General features: G+C 45.4%; 1 protein-coding gene across 1 annotated transcript in view; it reads left to right on the forward strand.

Moving 5' to 3' along the window:
- The window catches only part of LOC144143381 (nose resistant to fluoxetine protein 6-like), a 106,987-nt gene that overhangs the window by 41,108 nt on the left and 42,069 nt on the right, over positions 1–23,810 (forward strand). Inside the window, exons 2-8 of the mRNA XM_077675147.1 lie at positions 4,060–4,268; positions 7,225–7,345; positions 7,758–7,845; positions 17,707–17,801; positions 18,812–18,991; positions 23,162–23,255; positions 23,406–23,507. Coding sequence (XP_077531273.1) covers positions 4,060–4,268; positions 7,225–7,345; positions 7,758–7,845; positions 17,707–17,801; positions 18,812–18,991; positions 23,162–23,255; positions 23,406–23,507 — 889 coding nt within the window. The remainder of the gene's footprint in view (positions 1–4,059; positions 4,269–7,224; positions 7,346–7,757; positions 7,846–17,706; positions 17,802–18,811; positions 18,992–23,161; positions 23,256–23,405; positions 23,508–23,810) is intronic.

A 23,810-nucleotide genomic window follows, 5' to 3' on the forward strand; every position in this document is an offset into this window, starting at 1 on the left:
GTGTGCTTGGGCCGAAAAGAGACCTTTGGCGAAGTTTTGGACGGCCATTTTTGAATCGGAGAATATGATCTCCGGTATGGGTCTTTGTGTTAATGCCAGCGCGATTGCCGCCTCTTCAGCTACATGCGGGTGTCGGGTACGAAATGTGAGGGTAGCAAGATAAGCAGATGGTGATGACTGAATAACTTCGATGGGGAATGCCGATATTCTGCAGTGTTCCACATAGACGGCAGCTCTGGAAAGGGGAAATTTTCGAGCTAGTGACATGGCTCGATGCGTCCGCCTTTCAGTATGGAATGATGGGCGCATATTTTTGGCATAGGTCAAACGAGGATATGATTTCTGATTGATGATTTAATGCTGCATTCACACTAACGCATGCCCTTGAGCTGGGCCGATCCCAAGTCTTTCTTGGAGGATTCTGCCCGCGGACGAGCGTGCCAGGCGTTTGATTGGGGCAGTGCGGTGGCCTTCTATCAGTTTTGCTGTCATATGCAGCTGTTTCTCCCAGTATGGAAGTTGAAGCGTTTTGCGGTAAATGCAGATCGGCTCGGAATGCTTTGCGAATGATGCCATCTACTTTTCTTATCACGTTGTCAGTGAGGGAAAGATAGGGAAGAGCGTATGTAATCCGGTTGATTAGGAACGCATAAACGAGTCTCAGGTGGTCTTGCTCTTTGAGCGCGTGCCCTCTAGCAACAATCCTTCGGGGCAGCCCGATTACCTGGGTGACATGCACCGAAATGTTTTTGAGCACCTCCGTGTTGCGCCGACTGCTCTGCCGTAGACGTTTTAGAATTTCGAGGCTGGTGACACGAGGTACTATAGGCTTTCCGTCCACTGAAACGTGGATGGAAGCTTCTCGCGAAGCTCCTGATCTTCTAGCGTGCAAAACTAAAATTTCTGACTTCGTCGGATTAAAATGCAGGCCCGCCCCTCGGGCACCTTGTACGAGGGCTCTAGCGCCAGCTTGAAGGGTTTCTTCTATGTGCGCATCACTTCCTCGAGCAACCCATAGGGTTATGTTATCAGCCTACATGCGGTACTGGAGGCCGGGCACTCGGTTCTGATCGGTGGCTATGTGTAGCACTGCTAGAATGAACAATAGGGGTGATAAAACCAACCTGTGGGTGTGCCACATGATGGGAGTTGGGGTTCTGGTAATTCTGTCATCCAGGCTTAGCGTGGCTGTTCTGTGCGATAGAAATGCGCGAACATAGTTGTATGTCCGTAGGGCCGGGTCTATGCGCTCCAGCCCTGCCAGGATGACTTTGTAAGATACTTTATCGAAAGCCCTTTTTAGATCCAAAGCCCGGATTGCCGCTGAGTCATGCGAGGGAGGGTCCTTCAGCAGATCGTTATACAGTCTTAGGTGGACATCGTTTGTCACAAGCCCAGCCCTGAAGCCATACATATTGGGTGACAACAATTCCTGTTCTTCTGCTAACCTGTTTTTTCGAGCCAGAATGATTCACTCAAATATTTTTTCTATACGTTAGGTGAAATACATCGTTCTAAGATTTTCTGTCGAGAGCTGCTTGCACTGCTTGAGCATTAGGGTGATGTTAGCATGACGGAATTCTCGAGGAAGAGTGTGCTCCATCCAATGCTTATTAAAGAGCTTAGTGAGGTAGGCGACCCAGCTGTCGTCAAGATTTCTGAGCATTTTATTGGTTACTCGGTCTTGCCCTGGGGCGAAAGACGTTCGCACGTCGTGCAGCTATGAAACGGGTCTAGACTTAACCGTGAAGTCTTGTCGCTGGCCGGTATTATAGGTAGTGACCGGTACAATCGGCATAGATTGGTACGACCGCTAATGTTTATGCGAGGAGTCGCAGGCCCCACTACGAGCGAAGCGAGGCCGGCGAGTTTGGGAATTAAACGTAGCCCCACCTGACGGAGCACGCCGTCCCTACACGGCAATGTTTCGGCCCGCTGGCTCCCATTGCCGCCGGTGGCGACGGGCAGGTCGCTATTTATAAAGCCGGTCGTGGTTTTTGTTGAGTTCGTAGACCTATGGCCCGACATCAGAGGGATCACTATGACAGCTCTGGCTATATTCATGCTTGCCTTTCGGATTGCTGCTCTATATTTATTGGGAAGGCTGCAGATGGTTAGGAACGTATTTTTCCATTCTACAACTCTTTTTAGTTGTAATCGGTAAGCCGAGTAGGGTAAGGGTTCTGTTGCAAGCGTGCATTTCGGGATCAGTGATAACTTGTATGACATCAGGGTGAATACATGGTACCAGAGTCCTTCAATGCATTGAAGGACTCTGATGGTACGCAGCGGCATACGGGCAAGAGCTGGGTCTTTTCAGGAGCTAGCCGAGGTCGCAGGTTGGCAAGAGGGAGCTCACGCTTATATGCCGTGGTTTACAGTTACACCTTCTGAATGTTGAGATAGTAAAGTCAGTTAATTGCGTTAGTTCAAACTGAAACCATGCTCACATAAATGGTAAAACCGGTAGTAGTGTCGACCTCCAGTTATCGTGCTACTCTAGTCGTGGCTAGATTAAACAGTATGTCTCATGGTACAATGGCTTGCCGGCAGCGGTGCATGCGCGTGTGCGTGTGTGAACGCGCGCTCGCGTGTGTGTGTGAGCGCGCGTGCGTGCGTGCGTGCGTGCGTGCATGTGTGAGCGTGTGCGTGTGTGTACCCGTCGGTGCGCGTGTGTGTGCATGTGCTCATGTGCGCGCGCATGTGTGTACGTGCGTGCATGTGTGTGTGCGTATATGTGTGCGCGCGTGCGTGTGTGCTTTTGCGTGGGTGTGCATGTGCGTGTGCGTGCGTGTGTGTGTGTGTGCGTGCGTGCGCGCGCGCGCGCGCGCGTGTGTGTGTGTGTGTGTGTGTGTGTGTGTGTGTGTGTGTGTGTGTGTGTGTGTGTGTGTGTGTGTGTGTGTGCGTGTGTGTGTGCATCTGCGTGTGCGTGCGCGCCTGTGTAGCCGTCGATTTCTCTACAGTAGACGTCGAAGCCGTGCAAGCTTGGTGCGGGGGAAGGGGGAGTGCCACCCCCTCCCCGCATTTGACGTCAGTGCCTGCAGTTGTGCCATGCCCTAAAGCGGGGCTGGAGCCGTTATTGCGGCGGCGTAGCTTGAGTGGAGGTGCGCACTATACTTATCGACTGCGTCAGGAAAAGAAAAAAAAAATGGGTATCGCCATAGTAATACGTACCCCATGGCGGAAAGGCCTCCAGGCGGGGTAATTAATCTGTGTTCGGATGGTGCTGCCCCGCAAGGCATGGTGCAGTAAGGTGCCACTGAGCGAGGCCATTACTTCCTGTGTGGCGTTTATACGCACCATCGCCGAGAAACGCATATCTAGTTTGATGGTTCATCCATTTGACAGTACAAACCAGCTGTACCGTACGTAGTCTATAAAATAAAGTGCGCCGGGAAATGTTACCGGTATAGTCAAATGAGGGCTGTTGTCAATGGTTATACACAAGAAACGCAGTGCCCCTTCACTCCAAGATAAATTCATACATAAACAATAGTTACAGATGAAGGATATATCGGATTCAATGTGAAGGTCAACCACGCACACTTCCTGGTATGGAATTAGACGTTTTGCATCCACCCGTAAGAATAAATTAGACTATCCACTATTTGCGGCCACGCATTCACTGGCAAGTCCAGTCCTCCTGACGCACAGATAGGCATGTGCATAACATTTTTTGGAGAAAGAATCAGTGAGTCAAGATTAAGCACACATCACACTGTACTCAGCTTTTTGAAGTAACCCCGTATAAACATAATGCAGCGACGTTTCAGCGTGTCCTTCACGAGCAAAGAGAGATACGTTTGCGTTGATTGCGGGGAAATGTAAGAAGGAATTGCTGCTTAGTCATGCAAAAATTCAACACACAAGGGGGAAGGCAAAATTTAGCGTTCAGTGCAGCAGGTTGCATTGTGTGACCTGGGATCACTGAGGACTGTTCATCTTTCAGATCCTACAGCTGGGAAACTCACAGCCTTAGATTTGTTCAAATATTGCGGTACCAGAGAAATTCAGCGTGACCAGACCTAGCTGTAGTGACGGATTGCATTTTGTGCGCAGTGCTCCTATCCAACGGCCTGCTGCCGACCAATATTCTGGAAGGGAGCCTCGTAAGCGTCGGCTCGTATGCGCAGTGCCTCAAGGCACGCGTCATCGACGAACAGGGTCAAGTTAGCTTCAAGGGCCAGTATTGCTCTCTCTTCATCAAGCCCGTCCGTGTATTCCTCAGGAACCTAATAGAAAGATTCCAACTCGCCGGTGAGCTCACGGTAAGCCACTCCATTCCCTTTGCTTTTTTCGAGACTGCCGTGTGCCGCGTTTTGCATGCATTGACTGTCTGTACAGGTTGGATATTGCGGGTATTCCGAATGCGGTTGACCCTTCCACGGGAGCCTCGTCGGGGTAATCAAATGTGGCGAAGAATCATCTTCCTCACCGAAAGTACACGTCCAAGCTGTAGCCTCTCGGCAAAAGGAAGAGGGAACTAATCGAGTCATAAAATACGGTCGCTAGCCATGCGTGCTTCTCTGCCCCATATATATGGAAATGCGAGTGATAATTATACGACGTTATCTGCCCCCGGAACGACCCCTCTTCTCTTTCTAATTGAGGGGTGAACTAGTTAAGCCCCCATTAAACCGTGACATTGTTGTCGTTCCCCAACCGAAGTGTCGTCGGTTCAACTCCCTGACGCGATGAATTTTATTTGTATAACAACCATGAGGTAAAATGGCATATTCAAAACGCTAAGGTCGAACCCCAAGATGGTTGTTGACGGGTCTAACCACACTTCAGGTCAAATGGATACAGCGCTAAACATGGTTTCAAATGCTCGTCATGCAAATCTGTGTAAGGTCATTGCGGAAGAATTGCCTAGAAATTGTTCTCTTTCTAATTTTTGGCCACTTGCGAAGCTATACCATGTTAATTTTTTGTCGAATCTCTCGCACGCGTCGCCCACTTTACCCTGTTCATTACCCTTTGCAATGTTCATTTTTTAATGCCGAAGCATTTTTTGTCCACTAGTGCCAACCACGAACGGTGTTACAACTTATACATAAACAAACACACACAATTGGCGAAGTTATGGCAGTTTATACCATTGCAAAAACGCACAAAATATAATAATAAAAAAGAATAAAAACGAATAAAAGAATTACCCAATTTGTGTATTGATAGCCAAATCCGGCCATTATTGTTAGTCGCAAGAAAGTAAACCAAAATGTAAAACGCCTGAAAATTGAGTAACGGCATCCCAAAGAACAGCCCAATAAAGCTCCCTCACGACAGTAACGAAAAAACAAAAACAGAATAAAGATTTAAAATGAATGAACGACATCGCAATCGTGTACCTAATTTAGCGCCGTCAGGCGAGTAACTAAAACAAATGTAAAGAGAAACGGAAATGATCTCACAGAACCAGAAAAGCTCTCTAATCCTTCGCCCTCCATTCATTATTCAAAACAAAAAAAAAGACGCTCTATAATTTGACATATTCCGTCAATGTTACCAATAAAATGTGAAGTTGGTGAAAGAGAGAAGCGCCGTAACAGTGATTACGAATTAGTAGACAAGTTTCAGAACTTCTGTAGCTTCTCTACATTCTGATACCCTGCAATTGTCTTGCATGGCAGCAAACCGGGCTCTACGCCTATAGTTACCATCCGTCCTGTTTCAATCGCCTTCTTCCCTCTCTGCGCATTTTCTCCAGTTCACAGAAAAGTTCGCAGGCACTGTATAAATCCACAATTATGGTCACTGAATTGGGGCTCGCAAGAGCGCTTTGATATCTGGCTAGTAAATTTTGTTTACGTTATTCTCTATAGAAATCAGCAACCCCTCGCGCGTGCTACCATGGGTCAGCTGCAGCTCAGTGGTTAAAACGTTTCCACGTCGTGAACATGATCACATGTTTTATTTTCAGCCGCAGCAGAAATCAAACACCAATAAGAACACCAGGGCGTCACAGATTTCGTCGCACGTGAAAGGCCACTAGGTTGTCTCAAGTTACTAAGGGCCCCTCCTTGCGCAATTGTAGCTTCAGCACGCTAAGCACAGTTGTTTGCACTATTTAACACAAAGCAATTATATAAAAATTGAAAATTTTCTAAAATTTTGAAAGTAGCCTAGTGGACGCAGCGCCTTCCGGGCCCTTGCAACGCTTTTTAATACATTTTTTCGACATCTGCACGCACTGCGTTTTCTTCATGGATAATAGGCGCATACGGCCCGGAAATTGGCGACCACGAAATACTCGAGCCGAATGTAGCTGCTCTAATGTAGTTGCTAACTTTGACACTTGCTCAAAATAGTTTCCCTCTTCTTGGTGCGCTTCAAAGAGCGCGAATGTTTCTAATTCCAAGTCCAGGAATTGTTTCCACGCTTGAGTCACGTCACTCAAGCAGTATTTCCGCTTGTGTCTGTCTTTTTTTTAATGCAGTACTAAACACATTTGATAGCTAATTTAAACAAAATTGCAACAAAACAAAGCACAGATGGACGAAGCTTCGGCTGAGTAGATAAAATCGAGCAATGTGACTGCGCAAGAAAATAGGAAAAAGCTTTTCCGTACGTTGCCGGGTCTCTTTAAAGGGAGCTTGCAACACGTTTTTCAACCTTTTTTCGAAATCCTAAATGCTTCCGGAACGTAGCCAACCAACACATCCAGTCCTACATTAGGGGGTCGCAAAGTACCTCAGCCAAAAACTATTGCTCCATGCCCATCATATAACTTAGAAACTTGCTGAAATATTTTTCTCTCTCGCGCGGTCTTGCAGTTCTTCAACCGCTGAAATTGCAACATAACAGTGGTGTAGCGGCTATTGGCTGGCTTTCCTTCAATGGCAGCAATGAACGCATTCGGTAGTCACTTTAAAAACACAGCCGCAAAAGCAAAGCAGAAACGGAAAGCGTATCTGCTGCGACGAGATAATCATAGCTTTCACAATGCCTCAAGACGCGAAGTAAAAAGTGAAAGCGTTTATCGGAAGTGTTGCAGGGTCCTTTTGAAGATCCAAGTTGACCCGCCATTAGTTGAGAGTCACCAGCTTACATTCGTTTTCAATGTTCGACCTACAGGCGCACCCTTATGCTTATCAGGCAGTGTCGGCAACTTTAAGTTTTCTGTATACGGGAGCTTAAGCTAAATACGCGCGTCCAGCGCATTTAAGTGAAATGTGTCTTCCCGTGATTTTAAGAACGAAAACGTTTGGAAATGCTTTCCAGGGGCACAACAACCCTATCGCTGGGAAAACCAATGAAAAGATCAGCAACCCAAACATTCGTCTCGGAATATGCACGCCATCCACGTGTTCAGCAAACGACCTCCAGTTCATCACATCCCAAGGTTGTACCAAAAGATCATTTGTTTTAAACAGTGCATTTTTGGCATGACAGCAATCACATCCGGCGGGTTTGCGCCCAAAATTATGTATACTAAACAGCCCCAAAAATGCCATTTTATTTCGCTGGGAATATAAATTCTCATGAATAAGTAATCGTATTCGGACTTGTTGAACGGAGGTGCTGGAGACAAATGCTGTCATGTATTTCCTGTACTGTGATCATGTTCCTGTGTATTCCGAGTGTTATATAAAAAACGGAAAAAGTTAGTCTGCGGGGTAATTCGAAAGCAATGACAGAGGTCAAGAAAGTATTGTAGTTTCCACAGAATGCTCAGCCAGCGCTGCATTCTGGGCCATTGTTCACGAGGCTGCAGTTTTCCATGTTGATACCTACACGAGCCCTTTCTATTTCAGCTGTGAAATCGTACGGCATCTCGACAGACGTAAAGGGCTGTCGCACGAACGACCCGAAAAAGATGACTAAACTACAAGCTGGCACTGTGTGAGTAGCTTCGCCAACCTCTAGCACCTAACGCCCTGATTTACCAGAGCCGTCGGGCATTATGTGTGGGGGGCGGGGGCTGAGTTTATACCGTGGGAGCAGTTTCTCAAATGGAAGCTACAACGAAAACACCCGTATTTTCAAGTTATTCGGCAGCGATAAAAGGCACCAGGTTATCGAAATTTATCCTTAAACGTTTAATACGGCTCGCCTAAGACCCGTTTGGGGTGTAAATATTGATGAGTAGCATGGAGATTATTTTGAAATATATTCTCACTGTGTCCCCGCTGCAGTATGCTAAAGATCGGGAAGGTGACACGTATAGCTTGAGTGCGATTCTTTTTTACAAATTTGACTTATTTATACTTCGTTGAACGCTTATCAGCGTGGAACGTCGCCAGTACTTGTGAGCGGGAATGAGAACATACATGCTCGGCCAATTTAGGTTTCAGTCCTGCTCGAAGCGAAACAGATACATAGTAGACGGCAGGGCAATTATGGTGTACTTATCTTTTTTCTGGCACACATAGCTTCTAAACTTAGACGAAAGATGAAGGAAATTCATTTCGCTTTTGGCCACCGTCTTACTCATGAGGTTTTCGTCATCCCAGTGGATCCGCTTGTAAACGAAGAAGGAGTTGTTGCTTTGCCTCTGAATACGTTGCCCGCTGGCGTCTTTTAAATAATGTAAGCGATTTGTTGACAACATGAACGAAAGTGACATGGCTCGTTTTCCGCATAAGTCTTGTGAAGATTACTCAAAATGGTGAGCCGCGACTCTAAAGAGTCCACTTGCCCTGTCACCCACTACAAGGTGAAGTGCTTCCTTTACCTCATGAAGCCTCCGAAGAGGTCTCGTGACAAGAAAATACAGAGTTCACCTAGTGCCGAGCAAGGCAGTTTTATGGTCATTCTAAGCACGCCGAATATCGCTGAAACAGGTATTCCTACGGTGGAAAAAAAATTCAGGAGGTCATGAGAAACGATGACGACGTACCGCCTCTCCGCACGGCCACCTTTTAGGGGTTGTTGAAGGTAATGAACTTCAGTTAGGAGAAAAATAAGCTGAAGCGTGCTCTCATCGAGTCCTCTGACATTCCTTCCTGGCATGGGAGGTGTTGAAGAACTATCAAAGAATTACAAAAAGGGAAAAGGTACGTATTTTGTATTTGTGTGATACAATTTGACCTATGTTTCATGTTTGACACTTATGTTTTTCCTGGGAACCTTTGGGCGTAAATGTATAAATTTCAATTCCGGGACATCTTGCTAAGTTTTCGCATTATTCCCGAGTTAATCGCCGGCGACTTGCCGCATTTCAAGCATGTGCAGAACACGCGAGTTTTAATTTCAACCCCCCATCGGTTTAGCGGGGATGCTTGAGGCAGATTATTTCTTATAGTTTGCATCATCGCTAGTGATACCCATGGTTTCTTGTGGAGTCCGCAGCGGCATGCTATCTTGGTTACGCATTCTCCATCAACCCTAACAATGTTTCAAAATTTGATTCTTTTCGACAAAGTAAGCTCTTGTTATTGCGTTCAACGTACAATTTCAATATTTATCGCCTTATTGTCTGGACCTCAGGCACTTTTCGATGTAGCATGCTATGTGAAAGCATTAAGGCTTAATTTGGGAGCAAAAACGTAATATTAAATAATTTTTTACGCCCATGTAAATCAATTTTATTGGGGTTTAACGCGCCGACGCTACACAGGTGATGAGGTGCGCGGCAGTGGAGGGCTCCGGATTAATTTTTACCACCTGGGGATCATTAACGTGCGCCTAAATCTCGAACACACGGGCGTTCTCGCTTTTCCCCTCCCGCCCGAAGATTGCGGGAGATTGCGGAGATAGCAGCCACCGCGTCTGGGAATCGAACCCGAGTCCTTGGGCTCATCAGTCATGAGAAAGAATAGACTCGTAAAGAAGACAAGGGAATATCAATGCTCTAAATATGTTGCAAAAAAATGAACTCACATTTTATCACTGCATTGCCAATGAAAAACTATAAAAAGTGAAAAGAAATTAAAATTACGCCCATCTTCCCGCGAGGGAACCCTGATGTAATGCGACGCATCAGGGGGGAGCGTTTGGACTGACACTGGTATTGGATTGCGTCCGTCCACTCTCTGAAGGGACTGTCGCTTCCATCACGTCTTCATCGGAAGAATCAAGTCAAGCACGCAGTCGTCAAGCAAAGTGACGCGAAGTCGAACGAGAGCGAGCGCTGACTGAACCGCCGCAGCGCGCTACCCGCTTTATATTCACAGCGCCTGAAGGAGGGGAGACAGCGGAGGAGAGTCGCGCATGCGCGCACTTGCGCGACGGGAGCGGAGCGAAGCGAGCGAAACGCGCGCACGCAGCTGTTGTTTATGATAATGAGACGGAGTGAGAGTGTTGCGCACAGCTGTCGGAGAGAAGAGCGGAGGAGAGTCGCGCATGCGTAGGTGGCGTGCGGACGCCGCCGACGCCGACGCAGGAGGGACATGCCTCAGAGCAAGAGATGCGTCGCATCTAAAAAAGCGAAACCTTTGTTAGTGGGACCGATGGCTTGCCGTGAATAAACTAATGCATTTCCCTATAGATCGTTTGGTGGACCGAAACTGTGAAATATCTCTGGATACACGGAGCGCGAGTGAAACCGGGATTTCTTTGTGTCAAACAGTTACTTGAAAAATCCAGTAAAAGGAACGGTTCTAGATAAGACAATACACGCATCGATCATGAAAAAAAAGTATCGCATACACCACGTATGAGTATCTCATACTCCTTTATCTCATAAACCACGTAGCGGTATACATTTTGGTCGTTCGCAGATGCGTTTATTTGGTGCGCAAAAAAATCGTCGCATGGGTTCGTTCTTCGTTCCCAATTTGGGTCTTCAAAGGCTGGCGATCGATTGGACGCACTTTCAGCGAAGGTTGGACGTAGATTTAGCGAAGGTCTTGACGCACTTCTGACGCAGTTTTAACGTCACAAAGCTCTAGTTTTTCTTCCGACTTTGTTTAGGAAGGGATGGTAATTTTTTGTACCTTGCCGACTCCAGTATGGCAGGGAAGGAGGCAACCTATGATGATGATGATGTAGATGATTGATAGTGGTATCTCATTTGTAGCGGGGTGATGACGCGTCATGTTACCAAAAAAAACCAAGAAGAAACTAATATACCTATGTTTTACACTCTTCGTTTAATATAGTGCTGCTTTTAGGGCAGGCACTAAAACTTATTTGACAAAAAATACTTATTTTTTTTCTGTTACAAGTGGTAGCTGTACTAAGTAAGCAATAAAAGCCTCTCTGCTTTTCGTCCACCAGCATTCTAATCTTCTTTTCGTCGCCTCGACAGCCTTGAAGCTAACTGCCTCTGTGCTACCCTCAAATCCTAGGGCTCCTGGAAGCCGAATATTTCCCTTTAGATTTGGATGGATATCCTCACATTTTAACACTCTGTACCGCATAGTTCTTGTTTCATTTCCGCACACCACGCATACCCCATCATTTTGTGTATACTTCCCCAGAAAGCTCTTAGTTCGCAAGGAACCTGCTCTAGCCACAAAAAGCAAAACACTGCCTTTGGAATTATCGGAGAAATTTTCCTTTCTGATGTCTAATTTCACAGCCCTGTACATCTCTAACGAAGTTTTAGCTTCCATTTTTTTTTCTGTCCATTTATTGGTTTCTACAGTCCACTTATAACGATACCGTTTATAACAATATATCGGATATAACGATGAACAGCTAATGGCAGCGTCAACTTTTGTGTTCTTTCTATGCTAAAATAAACCGCTTATTACAATGATCCAATGCCACGATATCGGATATAACGATTGAATCCGGTTATATTGTGCACAGTGATGACTAACGACACGGTTGCGCAGCCTACTCGGGTAATGTCTTCGTAGGAGGCCCAATGCGTGACACAGTTTCTCGGGGACTTTGTTTCCGCCAAGGACATTTACTTCAGCTAGGTGAAGAACCTATAGATGCTCTCGGAAAAGATTCGCGCTAGCTTCACACACCGTAAACAAAGGTGACCGACTGTGGCTTCTTTTCCGCAAATTAGTGGTAGTACGACCTTGCTGGCATGCGAATAAAATGTTTTGAGCTCTCTTCCGTCTTTTTATTTCGCAACCCGCTTATAGCAATTATCAGTTTTAACGATGGGATTTCCTTGGCACTTGGATATCGTTATAAGTGGACTAGACTGTATCTGCCTTGCCACTTTTTTGGTTACCTTCACTGTTTTGGATTCTCCACTGTTCTTTCCGTATTTTATTGTTAGCCTTCTAATCTTCCTTAGTCAGTGCGTGTCCACGCTTTTCATGTATAGGTACCTAAAAACTTTAGCTGTCCATTTATGTTGATCCATTGCTCTCAACCTCCTCTGAAACATATTTTACTATGCGTCCCCAGCCCATGTCTTCTGCACTGCTTCGTTAGTTGTTTTTCCATACGCTTTACTTCAAGACCTGCTAGAGCATCTGATTTTAAGCAGAGCACTGCATTTGGAAGTGTGAGTCCCGGAACCATTACTCCTGTCCACATTCCTCTCACTACTTCATATTTGTTATCCGCCACAGAGGACTATTCTTCATTATAGCTGCGTTTCGCTTTCCCTAACCCCTAAATTGCTCCTCGTGAGTTCTTAAGTTGTTAACCCTTTCGTTTATCCACACTCCCAAATATTTATATTCCTTGACTCTGGGTAATTCAACATGCTGTATTGACACTGCGTCAGTGCTAGTGTCATTGAAAACCATTATTCCCGATTTTTTTGCGCTAAAATATAACCCGAGGTCGGTGGCTTCCTGACCACTATATTTATGAGCCGTTGCACATCGGTCTGGTTATTAGCTAAAAGAACAATGTCGTGTGCGTATAACATTCCCGGAATACGCTGTTGTACCACTTCGCCTTGCAACATATGCGTTAGGTTAAACCCTAATTGACTTTCTTCTAGTTTCTTTCGTAAGCCCGCCATGTACCACATAAACAGTATTGGACTCAAAGGACATCCCTGTTTCAGTCCCCGATGGGTGTTGACCTGCTGTGCGCATTTCTGTTCTTCTCACGCCAAGTGCACTCTATTATCTTTACAAATTGCTATAAGGAACCGTATTAACTCGTCATCAAATCCCTGGTGTTTAGCATTCTCCACAGCAGTTCTCTATTTACGTTGTCATATGCCGCTTCAATGGCCAAGAACGTAATCCATAATGGTCTATTCTGCACTTTCGTAATTTCAATGCACGGTGTTATCACGAACAAATTATCATCCAATCGTCGGTCTTGTCTAAATCCGTACTTAAAACTGCGCATTCGGACGAGACAAGAAGAAGAAGAGACAGGACGGGCGCAGACTCACAACTAGTTTATTTAAAAATGGAGCATGGTAATATACCCACACCAGCACATGCGCACACATGTCACCACCTTTATCACATTATATAACGGTTTAGAAATTCATACTCATTTCCATACAAAGATATGGATGGTTCACTCCCACACTGTTCACCATGCTTTCGAATGAAGAAGGCCTCGGTTAATTCCCTTGCAACCTGTTCTCTACTTTTGCTCAGTACCTTCGTCTGAGTCAAAACTGGCTCGCATGGCTTGCTTTCACAAGCCACGCAATGATGCGGAAGGTGAGATTCCGTTTTATTACGGATATTCAGCTGGTGTTCCCTTAAACGGTCGTTTAGACAAATCTCTTTTTTTCCTTGTCCCGTCCGAATGCGCAGTTTTAAGAATGAATATGAACCAACAAGCCCAACACATGCTTTATTGTCTAAATCCATTCTGCAGTTCCCCAGTATTTCATTTTCGTCCCTCCATGCTTTATTTCTGATTTTATCGCCTACATTACGAATCTATACACCACTGACGTTACTGTGAGTGGTCTGTATGAATCAATACTGGCTTTGTTGCCTCTGCCTTTATACATTATATTCATCCTACTTTCTAGCCAATCGTCCGTTACTTGTTTGGTTTGTATCACCTTATCTATTACCCTCATAAACGATGCCATACTTTTAGGTTCAAGCAGGTTTTTCAGCTCCATTGGTATTCCGTTCGGGCCCACTGCTGTTTGGGGGGAAACCTTTTGCTCTCTTTTTTTCAATAAAGGGTGCTCAAACATACTTCCCTTGCCACCGTCTTATGTGGGGCTGATGTTATCGGTGCAGGCTTACCTACCTCTGTTTCCGTGAACTTGTCACTAATAACGTCATGAATGTGCGCCAGCGTCTGCTCTCCTTCTAAATGTTTCCCCTCCTCATCAATCAAGAATTTTTTATGGATATCGTTTCTTGAGCTTAGTAATTTTTCATGGTTCCAAAACTTCTTGGATACGCTTTTGTACTTCTTGCCTATTTATGCCATCCATTGTTCGCTTTTCTGCTTGATCTTTGCTTGCACCATTTTCTGCACTTCTAGTTTTTTTTCCGGCAAATATCCCATTTTTCCTTCACTCCTGTTCCATACCAGTTCTTTTTGCCTCTCTGTGTTCTCTCGACGCATTTTTTCGCTGGTCAATAGCCTCTTTTATTTCTTTATTCCACCAGCTTCTCGGCTTTCTCTTCTCTTTGCATGGGCTTCGTTGCTTGGCTTCATTCTACTTTCGCTTTATGAACGCGATCATTTCGTCGTACTCCCAATCTTTGTCTGGATACCTATTGATTTCGTCTTCCATAATATCAGCGATTATCTTTAACTGTTCATTGTTCAAATTAGTTCCTCTGGTTGCACCCATTTCTAAATTTGTCGGGGTTGCGCCTCCAAAGTTCAAGGTAATCCGCTTATGGTCCTTCCTAAGCTGCCTGTTCCGTTTTCATCTATCCTCATTTCCCTCAACCTTTCGTATACTGTTTCGGAGACTAGACTACAGTATATGCTGGACTCTCTGTTACCGCTTCCCTACGTTATTTGTCCGTTACCCTGGTTTTCTGTGTTTACTATTACAAGCCGGTTTTCCTGACATAGATCTATCACTACAGAACCGTTGTGATCTGTATATCTGTACAAATCTTCTCTTTGGCGTTAATATCTCCAACTAAGATAATTTCACTCGAATCTTTGAACTCGTTTGTATCTCTTCAAAAACGGTTTACCAATTCCTCATTTTCCTTTCTAGCTCTGCTTCCGGCCCACAGATACAAAACTCCTAACCGTGTACTCTTTCCCCGCTATGGTGCCTCTAGCCCATACATGCTCTTTATAGCTTTCATGCACTCTATGCCAGTCGGTCTCTTGCTTAATAAGAATGCCAACGCCTCCCCCTCTCTTCATTCCTGTGGTCCTGTTGCATCCTTCCCAGACATAATTTTCTATGACACCTGGGGCTTCTAGGTCTCGGGGGTGACTCTCGGCTAAAGCGTACACGTTTATTTCTTCCCTTTCAAGTTGATTTTGAATTTATACCCACTTATCAGTCTTTCTGCCTCCCTGCATATTTATGTAGCGTTTTAAATATTTATTCCATTTGTTTCTCCTTTTCGCTTTCCGCTTACAAGGTCTGTTTTTGGTTCTTAAAACAATTGTTCGCCCTATTATTTCCATTCAAATCCTCTCTGTATATGTTCTCAGCTTCGTCTATAGGTTCTTCGGTTAGCTCTAGGCCTGGCTGCCTCCCAGCGTTGAGTGTGCATACTTCCCTCGCTTCCCCTTTGTCGCCTAGTTTACCTTCCTTAGCTTCGCGGGGTCTCCTAAAAAAAGCTACTGCTCTCCTACCTAAGCGCCACCTCACCTTGTTTCCTAGCCTGGGGCTGAAGTGAATCTCGTCACATTGAAAAGATTGGCTATGTCCAATGCTTCCCACTACTGAGTTCACGTCTTCAAGCCCAAGCACTTCAAGCCCAAGTTCCCTGCCGAGCCTCTTCATCTCGCTGTAAGCAGCGAGTGCTGCCCGTTCGGTGTGCACGCCCTGCTTCATCACCTTCGGCACGGTGCAGACTGCAATGAGCACGTTTGGGGCCGTCGCCCGCAGATTGTTTACCACCTTCCCTATCTCCTGGCCAAGTTTTCTCTCCTCTCCCTTTAGAACATCGTTAAGCCCCGCGGCAATCACCACAAGGTTTCTAGCTTTACTAGACAAGGCCAGCTGCCCCTTCGCTGCAGTCATCACCGTCTGCATCGTTTGACCTGGGAAACACCCCACCTTCACACGCTTATCCTCTTTTACCCTTTCCACTATGGCAGCGCTGCTCCTCTTCTTGTTAGAGTCACCCGCAATGATTACCACGCTATCATCTGCCACGTGCTGCTCTTTACTGGTACCCGGCTTGTCGAATGGCTTGGCTGGCCTATCTTGCAGCCCGTGGGAGTAGCTGTCGCCTTTCGTATCTTCCGCCCCGTGTGTCCCCTCGGTGCATGCCTCCGCTCCGCTGCATGGGCCGAGGTGTTCGTTATTTTTTGGTGAAATGACAATCCTTTCTAGCTTCCTCTCCGCTGCTTCTATTTCCCTCAACGGCCCTCCGTTCGTCGCGTTCGTTACTTAGCGCTGCCTCCAGTTCTGCAACCCGCTTAGCTAACCCCGAGTTATCCGCTTCTACGCGTTCTAGCCGCGACACCACTAAGCATAAACGACATTACTTGCTCCTTCGTCTGCCTCACCGCCATCCCGCTGAAGCTCCTCTGCTTCAGAGAACCGGCTCCTTTAGCATGCGCACCCTTGATGAGACTCAGGTTCTCTCTTGAAACGTCCCTAATAAGCCTAACAGGTGCGGCATTCCAGGAGTATGAGCGCGCCTAAAACCACTTTGTTATTCTCTCATGCCACACGTAAAGCGTCCGGTCTTAGCAGTGGTTCACGGATCTCAAACTTACCTGATTACACGTTTTGTTTTGCATGCAGAAAGACGCATTCACTTAAGATGTGACGACGAGGGCGTTTGAATTAACTTAATATTGAAGCAAGATTACGCGTACTCATGCGCATGAAAAAACCAGGTTACCCGCAGTTGGTCGGCTCCTTCAAGGGCTTCAACTCGATAGGGCTCGGAACATTGCTGGCGCTAGGCGGGACAAGGACGACGAAGTACACACATGATTCGTCGTCCTTGTCCCGCCTAGCGCCATTAATGTTCCGAGTAAAAAACCAACTAGCCCCATTTCAAGCTCGATAGGGCTGGTTCGAAGCATTCAGCAGGCTTGGAAATGACGTTCACTTTTTAAAGTAATATGGAAAGCAGTTATGTTATACAGTGTCGGTATACAAGGTATAGAAGAGGAGGTCCCAACATTGGAACCCGCAGGCGGTACCTCCTGTCCCCATTGTTTAATTATTTAACTAGATTAAAGTTGAAAATGCGCATTCCATATTTTGACTTTCGTCTAGCCAGTTTTCCCGCATTTTGACGAGGAAATTTCGTTCGAAAGTAACCTTTCCCCTGCGCCATCCTTCCCGCAGGTAGGCTGACGTCGGCGATAAGTACACACCGCTCCATTTAACGCTTTGATAGCATGTTTATTGTGTACAACCTGTGCGTGACCAACATAATGTTGATATTAACATAAAATTAGCGAAAATAAAAATGTTGAGGGCTGAGGGAGACCAAAAACACATTTCTAACCCGTGGGACGTCATTACGGCAGCTACGTGCCGGCCGCCAACGGCGCGAGACGTTTTGCCTTCTGTCACCAGTTACTGATAGCCTAAGGCCTTTGATTTTAGCTAAATACTGAAATTATGAATGGCATAGAGAAGCTGTAAGTCCGGAAAAAGGACTTCAATGGCTCACTTCAGTGTGCTCGTAAGAGAACCAGACGAACATAAGCAAAGGACAGTGTTTTATTAAGGCGTTAGAATTTGGTCGTTGAAATGCTTGCAGCCTTAATGAGATGGCAAACCTCACTTTGCAGAGCCTTCTTGTGCAGCATCGTTGCGGTGGTGGTCCTCGCCACGGCAGTAGAATGGCTTCGCATGAGGAGAACCATGCCACACAAGAAACATGAACGTGAGTTTTTTAAGTGCAGAGCCCTTTAGGCGCTCGCCTTGTCGTCCTAGCTCGCTCGCTCGACCCAAGTATATAGAGCACTAAGGCGGCGTCCCGGGGTAACGCTGTTGTTCGCGGCGTACCCCAGAGGTTTCGAAAGCCAAGCGGTTTACATAGTCATAAGCGTGCGAAACTCGTGAAACGATGGCGCTTGTCATACATCTTCCCGTTGTTTAGCGCGAAGAAAACTATAGGTACATTTGATAAAAAATATACATAATTAACCGGCAGTGCCCGCGTTCCTTTAGTTAGGGACGCCCGTTGGGTTGGTTTTTACGATAGTATACGCAAAATGTGGCAGTGCAATGCCGGCACGTGCGTGGAGAAAAGCACAAAGAGAACAGAACTCCCGCTGGCGCAGTTTCAGGCAGGGGGCGTGGAATTGGATTTGGTGGTAACAGTGAGCGGAGAACGGAGCTACAACCCGTTATTGAAAATCACAGCTCTGCACTTCCGACAGCTTTCACATTGAGTGGAACGGCTTGAATTATCTTACACCTTTGCACCTTTAGAGATCACCGCATTTTAGATTTTTTCCGCTGGCGAACTATTAAGAACACACCGGGGCCTGCTACACCCCAACAACCACAATTGACCAGTCATGGTGACCAAAAGAGCCAATGGGTCCCGTAAAATTGCACAGCGTGCAATTCTACCTGAAAAATACGCAGGTGATTCGACAGTGCCAAACCTCGTGGTCGGATGACGTCTTGTAACTGCGCCAACCAAATTTTAGATCATTTCGTATCTCGGGATTCGTTACTGGACACATTTGCTTCCTTAGACGCCACGATTCCGTATCGTGGCGAAGCAAAGCAAATCCAAATAAATTTTGCAGCTTCAATCTTCAGCTGCAGCATATTTAAATTTAAACCATACTCTTGTTTAATTTTAACCACACTTAATTTAAACCGTATTTAAAACATACATCTATCAACGCTTACTTTCCTTTTATAAACACTACTATGCAGCGGAGGTGCCTCTTCGTTTGCTGCTGACGTTCTCTGCCATCAATAACATGCGTCTGCTGCTTCGGACAAACTCCGAGAAAGGAGATAACCCGTTGAACTTCTTGGCTGGATTCAAGATATTTCTGATGTTGTGGGTCGTTTACGGCCATTCGTATATCATCATGCAGATGGAGTTCGCAGGTAAGCTCTCTCCGAGGTTTCTTGACAAAGTGATTTTTATAAGGCAGCGGCACCACAAGATATCACACTTTACGAGAACCCTGAAGGTCAGTTTCCCCGCAAGGTTTTCAAATGAATAATTCATGCATGCGGCGAACGAAACAAATGACAGCTCCCCTGCTGATATTTGGCTCATAAATTTAATCGGCGCTGTAGCTCCGCGCTGTGAAAATGAAATTCTGGGGCTGAGTTATGCCACCACGCAGTTCACATTATTCGATTAAACATTATGCTCGGATTTGCTCCGTTATGTATCCAGGTACTACTTCCGGTGCGTCAAGGCCAAACGAAATCATTGTAGTTAGTTGCAGTTAAAATTTTTATGCAGCATTTGCGTAGACCTACATTAAAAATGCAACTATCAAAGGGAGCAACGCATCATTCCGAGGAACTGCGTAAAATAGAGTATTTATCGTCAACTTGGTCCACTTGTCACTTACTTTTCGTTGAATAGGAATGCCTTTCACGAGGTGGGGCCCATAACACCATCCTCTGCTCGACTAATACAGATTAATCTCTCTCTCTCTCTCTCTCTCTCTCTCTCTCTCTCTCTCTCTCTCTCTCTCTCTCTCTCTCTCTCTCTCTCTCTCTCTCTCTCTCGCTCTCGTCGTTTTCAGTACTGCAGTGCCTCCGCTCCACGCAGTTTATTTTCCCCCGAAGCTCGACGGTTCCGCAGTGAAAAGATGTGGCAGTAGCTTGATGCAGACCAGGGAGGCGTTACAGTGTGCAACCGACAGACGCGAAGCTTCACAGTGATTGGACACGTATCGGAATGGAGAAGTTTGTTTTTTTTTTAATTTTTTTTATTGGTTCAATTTCCATCGGCGATGGAAAAGCGACTTGAACAACACCACAGCTTCAAATATCCCTGCAGTGTGAACTTCAAGGATTCAGAACGATGAAGAAAGTACAAATCAACGAATTCAATTACAAAAAAAAAAACAGCAAGATCAAGCTACACACGGGAAAGCAACAATTAAATACGAAGTTTTTCTCTTCTTTTTCAACTTCTTGAAGAATAAAGCCAATTGTATATTTTGTCCAATTAGTTTGATTGTATCGGTTCAATGATATAAAAAGATTACACGCGGAAAATAGTAATTTGTGATTAGTAGAAAAATATATCGTTCATACATTACTGTTTCAGAAGCGTATGTCTTTCTCTTACACAATAAACAAGCCAGAGAGTTCCACAAATTTCCAACAGCTACACGGGACAAACAAACAGTGCGGAAGAGCCGTAATTGACACATACGTGCAATACAAACAATTGTGTACATTAATGATTCGGGATTTGTGATGGGCACACTTTGAACATTCTAAACACAATCTACCCTTCTCTTTTTGCTTACTAAGAACCGATTCGTGTTCGTTTTGTTGGAGACACCCAAACAACGTTAAAATAATAGAATCGTGAGAGGAATAAGGCTTAGTTTGCTTTAAGTTTGACAGTAATAGAAGGATGTTTCTTAATTTCAAATCGTCTGTGAAGGATACTCACTACCGACGATATTGCTAAGCCCTTTTGTGGGTGAAGAGACAAACTACAACAAATTCAATTGTCCAAAGCCCCCCCTTCCCCCCCCCCCCCCGGAGAGGGCTACTAATCAAAGCGGTAAGCTTAATTCTCGTCAGGGTAGGTGTCCAATTCCATAAAGTATATCTGTACGTGGGCTTGTTTTCTAAAGTCACTTGACAATATATACCCGCCGCGGTGGCTCAGTGGCCAAGGCGTTGCGCTGCTGAGCACGAGGTCGCGGGTTCGATTCCCGGCCGCGGCGGCCGCTTTTCAGATGGAGGCGAAAAGCAAAAACGCCCGTGTGTACGAGATTTCGGCGCACGTTAAAGATCCCCAGGTGGTCAAAATTAATCCGGAGCCCTCCACTACGGCGCGCCTCATCGCCTGCGTTGCGTCCGCGCGTTAAACCCTACAATCAGTCACTTGACAATATTGTTCTTCTCTTGTCGCGTTTTCACTACGATGCCGTTTTTTGAGTATTCGTCGTCAATATCTTTTCGCAGTACAGCTGTAGACCTAAGTCGGCATGCATGTGTCGCCCAAAACTAAAATAAAAAACAGACCAAAAGCTCTAATGTCCTTTATTAGTTAAAGGGGACATAAAGGCAAAATACAACTTTGCTTAATTGGAAAGAAGGACCTTCAGAACCTCACTCAGTTCCATTTAAGTCCCAAAGATGTTCTTGAACCCCCAAAAAGCAGGAATTACTGCAATATTTGCAAATTTCCCGCTACAGGGACGTCAAACGGGCACGAGTGGCGCACTATGAGCCATCACTAAAAACGTTATTATCAGTGTATTAACTGCACGTTTGCATTCCAGTGATACAATCAAACGCATCAGGAGGCCCCCATACAATCGGCCAGTCACGTTTCCTGGGGATGGTTAAGGTCGGTGGCCGCCAATCAAACAAACGAGTTTTTATGACGTCATAGAAAAGTTGCCGGAAAGTGGCTTGGGAGTCGCCACTACCTCCCATGCTTTCTTGAATATCTACGTTAGGTTTTACAAGTTTGCGATATAATTGGCGTAATTTTTATCGGAACAAAGCAGTCCTTTTATTGACCACGACTTGCATTTTTTCATTTATGGCCGTTTTACGGCGGTGCGTGAAACTTTCCCCATGATTCCCGACGAACATTGATTTGCCCGTCTATGCGCTTTATTGTTGTTGTGCGTTCACGCGTAGAATTCTGTGTGGTCAGGATGTAACAGCGAGAAATGCTGCAAATACTGGCTGACCAAAATGACTCAGAACGACTGGATTAGCCCAGAAGCTTGAACGAAGTAAAAGCACAGGGAAAGCACTGCGGAAGCCATATTTGCGCTCACCATGACGACTTTCTACGGGGCATGTGTACTGTAAAACATATAAAGAATCCCCTGATTTTCTCCACCGTGCGTTTACCTGAAATGGGCTGCGTTAAGTCGAGCACTCTGAAAATAAAGAGCACATTCAACTGAATGAATCCAACTTGTTTCTTGGCTACCTTTGCCGCCATTCGATCCGTGGACAATTTCGGTGATCCCGTAATCTGTTTAGTTCAAGTGATCCGAGCGGATGACGAAATGCGGAACATTGACAACGAAAGTTCTCCGGCCCAGCCTGCTCTAAGATCTGATTAAGGATAACGATTCCTTTTATTATTCTCTAAAAATACACAAAAAATTTGATGTTGGAACAGAACAGCCAGTTCGTGTGGTTGTCTTCCCTTTTTCAGGAAATCACTCAAAAAAGTGGTGTCCTCGTTCGTAGGGCTGTAAGTGGTTGGGGTCCAAAGTTCTGAACCAAATGCAAATGGTCTAAAATAATTTCGGCGCTTCTTGGAAATTCAAACAGCTACTCATTAAGGTGTTACATTACACGTAAAAATTTGCGCTTTACTAAAATAAACATGTAGGCCATTATTGTTCAGTACCAGGAAGAAGGCTCGGAATGGTTCCACTGTAGATTTACAGAGACCATTTGCCCAGGTGAACTTGAGTACTTTCCTGCACAATTGTCCATTCATGGGCTCTCTGGTCGATTTAGTGACTTAAAGGAAGATCCATGCGCTAGAATCACAATGAACCCTCCTTGCGCAGTAAGCTTTTAGGCCATGCTACGTGCTTGTTTTCACAGGGAATGGCTCCAACGTCCACCGCATTCACTTCCTTCTTTGATCATTGCTGAACCACTGCCTTTGGGCCGTATTCATGACCTCACCTGATCCGTACTTGTGTTGCACCTTAAGCTTGCAGACTCGAGAAGAATCGTCAACGGAGGTGAACAGGCCGCCCTCAAGGATCAGGGTTTTGGAAAATGTGATTCTGTATGCTCTGAACCACCTTAAAAAATTGTACAGTGTCTTTGTAACTGTAGTGCGCATTTCTGTATTTTTTATGGGTTCTAAATATTAAAACCAGAAATGAAACCCCACTAGCCCCGGATATTATGTATCATACAAAAACATGTCTGACAAACTTCAAATAAAAAATAACTTCGAACGCGTGTTCACCATATTCGCAGAAAACCGAACGCCTGAAGCCCAGGAATATGTTCATATTTTTCAAGATGCCTAGCTTGAGAAGTTCTTTGTGAAAACTCGTGCCGAACAATTCATTTCTGCAGATGGAATATTTCAACTGTTGGAGATTTTCAGCAAGGCTTCATCTCAGCTGGTTGCAAACGCCATACTGAGCGTGCCCACCTTCTTTTTTCTAAGGCAAGTTACTATCAGTATGGTAAGTCGTTACTCGTTTCCTATACGGGGCCAGCAATTGCACTAGAAAATTCACGGAAATTTTGGTCACGCGGATTCTTAGCGCTTTACCACGGTGGCGGTTTTTCTTGAACTCATGTGAATATTCTGCAGTGGGTTCGTCCTTCCATTCATGGTACCAAAGTCAAAGGGCCTAACCGGCAGGAATGGAATTGCCACTATCTACCTCGTTGGACTAATCAAACGCTATTTACGGTATGCATATTGATTTTTGTTGTATTATTTTTCTAAACTGTTCCTAGTATGGAAGCGCACATATACGCTTTCGACTAATTATCCGTGCAACCTCACGTTTCATTTGCTAAATGATGTTTGCTTTATCACGGATATTGCCACGGTTATGTGGGTTCTTGTCAGATTCCTTGTGTCCAGCGTGACGATTACGACGACGGCAGTGAGAACTATTGTTTAGTTTTTTATACAATCCCATGCGTAAGGGAATACGATGACTGCCTTCATAGGTACACAGAGAATACGTATTCAGAGGTCGCATTCACA

The sequence above is a fragment of the Haemaphysalis longicornis genome, unplaced genomic scaffold (assembly GCF_048455015.1).
Source record: "Haemaphysalis longicornis isolate Haplotype H1 unplaced genomic scaffold, Haemaphysalis longicornis Haplotype H1 scaffold_1, whole genome shotgun sequence".
NCBI lineage: Eukaryota > Metazoa > Arthropoda > Arachnida > Ixodida > Ixodidae > Haemaphysalis > Haemaphysalis longicornis.